The sequence below is a fragment of the Macadamia integrifolia genome, chromosome 7, assembly GCF_013358625.1.
Source record: "Macadamia integrifolia cultivar HAES 741 chromosome 7, SCU_Mint_v3, whole genome shotgun sequence".
Lineage (NCBI taxonomy): Eukaryota > Viridiplantae > Streptophyta > Magnoliopsida > Proteales > Proteaceae > Macadamia > Macadamia integrifolia.
This window is the reverse complement of record NC_056563.1, coordinates 17,224,636-17,233,207: the sequence shown is the minus strand read 5'-3', so window position 1 is coordinate 17,233,207 and position 8,572 is coordinate 17,224,636. Positions and strand designations below refer to the sequence as shown.

Genomic DNA, 8,572 nt, shown 5'->3' with positions numbered 1-8,572 from the left:
TATATCAATTTCACCTTAGATATTATCCGATCAATTAAATAATAATTTTTTAGAATACTAAAATACTTTATCAATTCATAGTATATTACAAGTAATTAAACAATAAATTAAATGAAAAAAAAAAATCATGAGGTCATCTCAATAATTTTTAATATGATACTTCAATCTCAACCCTGAGTCCCTAATGAGGTAGTGGTTCCATCCCTTCACTCTAGTCTTCTCCAATTATCCATGCAATTCTTTCTTAACTCACAACTCTACTCTCCAATCTCCACTAAGTACGTAAATAGATAGTCAAAAATCCATATTTGATTTGTGTTAGTATCTGTCTAGGGGAATCTGCATTTCAAAAATCGGTTTCCAAAAAGCAATCTGAATCCATTTACAACCAATGGGACACATACAAAAAGTCTTACATTCAATTCAAATTAGAGCCATTTGCATCCATGCCTTCATCATTTCCAATCGAATTCCCAATTCGAACTGGTGGAGACTCAAGAGTCGAAAGAAATGGGGCCAAAATCAACGAGAAATGCTTAAACTTGAATCGAGAGGGAAAGATATAGATCACAATTTTTTTTTGAGTCTTTGGATCAAAAGGTGAACTGCTAATTTTCGGATACCAAATATCCATTCTAGAAAGTATGAATGTAATATCCCAATTGACACGTCTGAATGAATCAAAATTCCTTTGATTTGAAAAAAAAGAATAGCATATTTACCATATAAGATAAAGAGGTTTAGGTATTTCACAGTATCTTCACTTCCCTTCCATGCTTTGAGAATTGAGACTACAAGTAATGTTTTAAATGAAAATTGATACAAGAAGATCCCAGAGCTGATGGTAGTTTGCTCTGCTCACAGCTTGGACTGCTTTAGGAAAACGTCAGGATGGAACTTCTGGGCAGCGCTCAGACTACCCTTAATCTTCATGGCTCCCCTGTATTCCATTTTAAGAAAACAAAATAGAAATGAAACAAACAGAAGGCTACTGAAACAACCATGGAAGAACTGGGGAAGATTATTTATACCTCATGAAAGCCACCTGAGGTTTCATCTTCCCTGTGGCAATCTTCACAAAATCAGCATCCTTGAAGGAAAAAATGGTATCAGGCTTGCCTTCATAAGGACCTGAATTTCCAAAATCAAGAGGAGGGAGAAAGGAGGACGAAACCATCAAAACCCAAAAAATACTAACTTTATTCACAGATATGAAGCAGAACAGAATCATGACCAAATCCTCTATCAAAATTGAATTTTTCTGTTCTAAAAGGGGGAAAATAAAAAGCATATAGTTAAATCAACAGCTTCAAGCTTTTGATTTCCTCCTTCTCCACCCAGTCGTTGGTAGAGTCAATGCAGAAGGGGAATGGATACTCACTAACCTTTAGTAACTTCTCCTTTCTTAAGGTTAACGATGTAAATCTCCTCATCGGTTCCAATTTTCTGATTAAAGAAACATTTAAAGAAGAGCGCAATCAGAACTCAACTAGGGTGTCAAAAGAAGAGGAAGAAGAGGAAGAAGAAGAAGAAGAAGAAGAAAGCAAGGGAAGGATAAGGGACCTTGGGGGCGATGTTGAGCTGATAGACAAAGCCGATCTTCTTGGAGATCACTTTACCAGCGTCGGTGGCGAGTTGGAGCTTCATCTGATTCAGTATCGCCGCAGAATTTAGTTGGCTTTGGTTCGACATGGTTGGGTGATTTTTTTTTGTTCCTAGCTTTCTGCCAAGAGGATTGCAGGAGCGGGATGGATAAGTCGTTTGACAATTGTTGTCGGTACTGGTTTTTATGGGTAACTCATTAGTAAGAGAGAGTTGAAATTATAGGAGTAGGTGTGGGCGACTGGGCGTGCCGTGTGGGTGTGGGTGTGGGTGATTGGGCGAAGTCGTCATCGCGACGACGCCTTTCCTTGACAAAATACAAATGGATTTGCGCCTACTGCGGGCTCCGCCTGTAGAGGGATTTGCGTTTCCATTAACCGTGTCTTTTCTGTGTCGAAAGGCACTTCACTCGGAGAAGAAGACTAAGAATACATTGTTGGTGCCAAGGTGGGTCGACCACTATGTCACTGTAGTGGCCTGGAGAGATTGGATCCACCGCACGCACAATCACCCATATACATATGAGGATTTAACATTGGTCTCACTCTATGTCATTACAAGGGTGAATAGGAGATATATATGAAAAAAAAAAAAAAAAAATAGGTGTTAGATCTACACAAGTACAGCCAGGTGATCGTACGAGCAATGGATTCAAATTTTGACTCCCAAGGAAATTGGGGATTGGGTGCCCGATGGGCCTTTGGAGGAGAGATCAAGAAAGGGGGATGCTTCAGTTGGGCACCCAAGTGTGCGGGAGGGTACTTGAACCCAGGAAGTATGGAAGGGTAGGAAGACAGATCAACAGTCCGTAGGTTAAGAGTAAATTCAGCCAGCAGTTAGTGATCCATCAGATAGATCTACAGGCCCCAAACTTTGCCAAGCTTTTTGCCATTAGCTTATGCATTCTGTAAAGCTAATGAAGTGTTCATACTCCATGGCAAACTATACAAAACCAGGTGATGCATTCCGTGTAACTACACGAAGTTAATAAGCTGCCTCTGAATCAATCCTACAGGAAGAATCACATAGGATCTGCACTCCTGTACACTATATTCATCCACCATGTTATTCAAAAGTGATTATGTTTCCCCGTCTAGTATCCATGTGGAATCCTTCTTATTAGAAGTCATAAAGTGTATAAAAAAAAAAAAAAAGGGGGAGGAGGGTGGGGTAATGGGTATCCCAGAAAAGAATGATAATACATAAATGGAAAAATTACAGACTTCCTCCCTGTGTTATGCCCGATACTCATACCATTCCTTGGGATGTCAAATATTACTCAAACCTCCCCATTTTGACGGCATTATTACAATTAAACCCTCTTCTGAATCATGATAATTTTGTTTTAATGACGATTCATGGATCGATCTGTGTCTTTATCGTCAATTTGGTATTCTTTTTTTTTTCTTACTAATCTATCCTACCACATCCCCTATTGGGCATCATAGGCCCAATGACCAACCTACTAAAAACGCACGGGGGGTGTGAAACACACATACACCCGCATGTGGGTGAAGCCATTTTGTCGAGCGGTTGTGATGCAGATATATCCCACAAATAGAGTGTCCTACCCTCCTACTATACCTGTACTTAAAAGGATTTAAGCATGACATTTGATACATTCCATAGTATCATACATGGAAAGCAGATTAAAAAAGGTTGCTCTGGCCCCGAAATCTTCCAAGTTTCCAATCCATGTGGGCTGTAAGACTTGGGTCTTCTTGTCAAATTTGAGCAAGCTCTGTTTGGTTGCTAAGGGAATTAAAGGGAAAGGAAGTACATTTTTTTACAATCATTGCACCATGTGACTATATCACGCATTCCAAATCATTCCATATTTGGTTATTAAATTTCATTTTGCTTCGCCATCAAAACCCTCTGCTATAAAATATAGAGTAAAAATTACATGTAAAATATATCATTACTAAATATGGTAAACAATTCATTTTCCTTCACTCTAAATTTCCTTTGCAAGCAAACATCGCCGCAAGTAACGACTTTAATAAGTAAGCAACTTTCTTGGATACCTCAATGTGGTTGTTTGCTTTTTAAGCTGAGTAGAGGGGCTGCTCAACCCACACTTAGCCATGGAGTGAGCTACATTGTTTGTTGTTCTACATGGTTGTTCAGCCAGTCCCTTACTGGAAGATACTGAAAGCAAATATCTTTCCAACAGGTAGAGACAATGGATTGATCAAATAGACGTGTGGAACAAATCATCTAAAACTAAAATAGCCAAAGTCACTATTGTTTTTTCTATCAAGATTTCTGGCTTCTAATGGTATTCCACTTGACTCGGACAATTTGGGTTCACATTTGTGAGAATTCAATTTCAGAAACTGTGCAGTCAACCGAGTTCTTCCACTTGATAAATTGCAGTTCAGCATTTCCCCCCTCCAAGATTATACAAGTGGAATTATGAAACTTTTTGGTCAAAAAAGCTTTCGCGATTGATTCTTGTAACCGGCGGGGCATATAGTGGGGGATCAAAACTGTCATTTTCATTTTTAACACCGTTAGACTTAAAAGACTCCTGAATTTTGAAAACCCTAGTGAGTGCTATGAGTATCGTGCTTATACATGGTAGGCCATAGGGGAGGTCTGCAACTTTCCCTAAGCAAATATATTGAGCAAATCAGGGAGAGAAAATGGCATGGCTTCCACCAAGAAGGAATCCATTGCAAGAATAAACCATTAAACAATGACAAAACACTTCTTACCATTCAGTAGATACAAACAAAATAAAAACTGCTTATACACATATAAGACCAGTGTATTGCAATAAAGCACATGGTCCCAAAACAGGCTAACTGGCATTAGGTCCTGTAAAGAGAATACAATATAACAGGACATAAACAACTCAATCCCCACAGATGGAACTGTCAAACTAAATTACGCAAAGATAACAAATCCACTTATGTTAGGAGGGTTCTGTCCAGTTTTCAGGAGCCAGGTACCACGGTAAAAGCGTGCAGGATGATTACCGACATACAAGGACCTTTAACATCAAAGTTCTAATACCCATAAGAAGTTTTCCTCATCACCCTTACGAACTCATCAGCATTGACTTCACCATCATCTGCAAATTTCATCATCATAAAAATCATTACATACAAGTGATCTGCTGTACGGCCGTGATACAAAGAAAGATTGCCACAGGATAAAGAAAACTAGCATTCTAACCAAGGATCAAGCCAATTCCATACCAATCCTCAAAATCATGATTCCAATTGATACAATTTTTTATTCATTTATTTATCTATTATGATAGGCTACAACTCAAGCTGATTGCAGTGATTTGTCAAGAAGAAATCATTGATTTTTATAAATACCCAAGTTATCCTCCCAGATGATTTCATTGCTAACATAACAATTCTGGAGGCTGACACAATTATTGTACAGGCTCCCAAGCCATGAATAATATGGACACAGAATTCACATGCAGACAGAATAGGAAAGTATCATGACCAAGAGGATGCAATTCATGAATAGATCTTGATAGACCAAGGATGGTGAGAATAAGCCCCAACGATGAAATAATGAAAAATGATACATCCATTTATAACTTAAATGTTTTGTTTTGTTCCATCAAACTCATGGCACAAAGTAGTGCATCCAATCAAGACTGGTCTAACAAGTCCAAACTAGACAAGCTTGTCCAAAGCCTGTTTAAACATTTTCTTCTAATTTTCATTGAAAGCTTTTAAAAACATGAATAAAATATCAACAAAGGTTATCCAAGATTTCAGTAGAATATTTAATCGTTTATGGAAAAGGGAAGTGTCATATTGAAATGGAAATAGGTCACATCAAATTAGTATCATGAGAAAACACTTGTAAACGCCATGCGGCACGTAGTGATACTGAAAGCTGCTATGAATAATGACAGAATACAACACTTCAGAATATTGATCATGAAGTGTAGAAATTCATCAAACCACTTATCTTCATGGGGTAAATTGTAATTTTTGTATAATAAGCATTAATTGCTGTGTCTCAGTGTGTCATTAGGAACTCTTCTAATGAAAATAACCATGTCACATGCAATGATACTTAGCTTGACAGGTAAATGTAATCAGGTCTTTACACTTCCTAAAATAGCATGTAATTTTGATCTCAAGCACAACCAAAGAAACGAGTATAATACATCACTAATGCAGAAAAGGCTAACTTACGATCACGGTCCGCTTCATCGATCATATTTTGAATTTCTCTGTCGCTAAATTTCTCACCCAAATCCCTTGCTATACGCTGAATATCACTAGCAGATATCTTTCCCTGAATACATATTAAAGAAGAGTTAGTTATCAACAGTAAAAAACAAGCTGCCTTGAGATAATGGGTACTTCACATTATTATCTTGGTCAATTATGCGAAAAGCTTTCATGAGCTCCTCCTTGGTATCCCTTTCTCCAATCTTGGCTGTCAGCATGTGCACAAATTCGTCAAAATCAATCGCACCACTGCCATCCTTGTCAACATCTGCAATCATTTGATTGATTTGCTGAACAACAGATGGTACTACTGTTAGCCAACAATCAAAATTTATCAAAATAGAGAGGAAAACATCACGCTAAGAAATGGAGACGTGGAATGGTTGGCTATTAACAAAAAGAAACTTTTGCAGGCCTAAGCCTAAGATCTCATAGTTGTACTTTTGTGATAACAATATGTAAACCAACGCATCTGTTCAGAATTTCTAGTAGTATGAAGCTCCTTCATTTAACATGGTATGACATTAAACCAACCCTAATGCAGCCAACATAGTGGAATATGGAGACAAATAACTCTAGATCCCTCAGACCTCTAGATTCGATTAGGAAAACACCCGACCCAGCTGCCTGAAATCGAGTAGGAATTTTTTGAAACATGGTCTGGCGGAAAAGAGAGATTCAGACCTGTTTGCAGATTTTAGTACTAGGCTTAAGAATCTAGGGTTTAGGTTTCTAAAAGGCCGATGTCTACTTAAGTTCAGATTAAGAATAGGTTAAATAAAGTGGTGTAAATCACACCTTTCTTTTTCTCATCCCCAAGACTGAGGGTGCCTCCTATGTGCAGGACTTCAGACCTATCTCCCTATGCAATTTGTTATACAAGTTCATTGCAAAAGTCCTCTCCCTTCGCATTCAAAAGTCTAGACTGGATGCTATTCAGATAAGACTGCAGACCGACCCCCTCAATCCCTTCCTAGCGGATGAGGAAAAGTCCCTCTCTCAGGAGCTCTCTACTCTTCTCGCCCAAGAAGAAAGCTTCCTCAAGAAAAATCCCGAATAAAGTGGCTTGATTTGGGTGATTCTAACAGTGCTTTCTTCCATCGGTCTGTCAAGGCTCGAATGAATGCTAACACCATTTCTCTCCTCTCTTCCAGAAACGGTGTGATGCTTAGTTCTTAGGATGAGATAAAATCTGAGGCCTCTCATTACTTCTCTGAGCTCTTTAACCCCCTGGCCAGCCCCACCCCCCTCATACCATCCCTCGCTGATCAATAAGCTCATTCCTGACCACCTTCTCCCCGGCCTTCAATCCATTCCCTCTGATGAAGAAATCTCCTCTATTGTCCTTTCCCATAAGGCTAACAAAGCCCCGGGGCCTGATGGGTTTAGCATGGGTTTATTTACCTCGTGTTGGGACATCATCAAGGATGATCTTATCCGGGCTATCAGAAGTTTCTTCCTCAATCCCAGCCAAATCAGTGGTGTAAATCACACCTTTCTTTGTCTCATCCCCAAAACTGAGGGTGCCTCCTCTATGCAGGACTTCAGACCTATCTCCCTGTGCAATTTGTATACAAGTTCATTGCAAAAGTCCTCTCCCTTTACATCCAAAAGGTCATTGAGAACCTCATCAGTCAAAATCAATCAGCATTCATCTCTGGGAGGAGCATTGCCGATAACATCATCTTATGCCATGAAATCATCCGCGGTTTCGAGCGTAAATCCCATGGCCCTACTGCCCTCCTCAAAGTTGATATCATAAGGCCTTCGATTCCATCAACTGGGACTTCCTCTGTGACACCCTCCTCCAAATGTCCTTTCCGCCAAATTTTGTCAGATGGATCTTCGCATGCATCTCCACCCCTCGCTTCTTTGTTCTTGTTAATGGCAGCCCAGCAGGCTTCTTCCATTCCTTAATTGGTATTCGCCAAGGCTGATCACTCTGTCCTTTCCTATTCTGTCTCGGTCTAGAAGTTCCCTCTAGATCTATTCCATGGACCTCCACATCATCTCTCTTATCCCCAAATGCAAGCATTTATCCCTCACCCATCTTGCTTTTGCGGATGATCTCATGATCTTCTCGAAAGCCGACCATGTTTCCATCTCCTCTATCATGGAATCCCTTCAACTCTTCGAATGGCTCTCGGGTCTCAGCATGATGTAGGGGATTTCCTAGACAACTAAGGTCCCTACAAGAGTGACTCAATTAGGGTAAGACAAACTTAAGGGGGATCTTGGGGTTAGGTTGGGATTTAGATATGCTCAGCAAAACATGATTCAACATACAATAAATAAAGACAAATCAACATGTAGCCATGAGCAATATCAATCTAAGCGGAAAAACACATAAACTTACTTAAGCTTCAAGTGGAGACATAGGGAAGGGAACAAACGTCATGCGAATGTTAGGTTCAGCACAAATCAATCTAGACACCAAACAAGATATGCAAATAATCAATGTCCTCTAGCAGCCAACTAAAATAGAAAATCAGCAAGAAAATCAGCAAGGGTTTTAGAGATATAAAAATGAAGAAAAGACTTAAAACAGTAGGAAAAATAGGCATAAACGAAGGGGCAGGGGCTGGTTTCAATGATAATGGGCTGCAACATATAACAGGGGATTAATGGAGGTGGGGGGGTTTAGTTTAATTACTTACTTTGTTGCTGTCCCGGACTGAGGAGAAAAGAAGAAGCCGAAGTCTTCCCCAAAAAAAAAAAAAAACAGAGGTGCAGTCCACTTTAATCGATGAAGGAAA

At 39.4% G+C, this 8,572-nt stretch overlaps 2 protein-coding genes across 2 annotated transcripts in view; both read right to left on the bottom strand.

Annotated features, from left to right (window-relative positions):
• Positions 1-662: 662 nt before the first annotated feature.
• LOC122083835 (sterol carrier protein 2-like) lies at positions 663-2,032 on the bottom strand. Its single transcript, XM_042651743.1, has 4 exons — positions 1,564-2,032; positions 1,386-1,446; positions 1,032-1,131; positions 663-940 (listed from the first exon to the last, which is right to left on the bottom strand). The coding sequence occupies exons 1-4, from the start codon at positions 1,690-1,692 to the stop codon at positions 859-861; spliced, it is 372 nt and encodes a 123-aa protein (XP_042507677.1). The 5' UTR covers positions 1,693-2,032; the 3' UTR covers positions 663-858.
• A 2,228-nt stretch (positions 2,033-4,260) lies between these two features.
• LOC122084424 (caltractin-like) overlaps positions 4,261-8,572 on the bottom strand; it is a 35,975-nt gene continuing 31,663 nt past the window's right edge. Inside the window, exons 5-7 of the mRNA XM_042652650.1 lie at positions 5,954-6,106; positions 5,778-5,880; positions 4,261-4,681 (exon numbers count right to left, since the gene is read on the bottom strand). Of these exons, the coding sequence (XP_042508584.1) occupies positions 4,617-4,681; positions 5,778-5,880; positions 5,954-6,106 (321 nt within the window). The 3' untranslated portion in view covers positions 4,261-4,616. The remainder of the gene's footprint in view (positions 4,682-5,777; positions 5,881-5,953; positions 6,107-8,572) is intronic.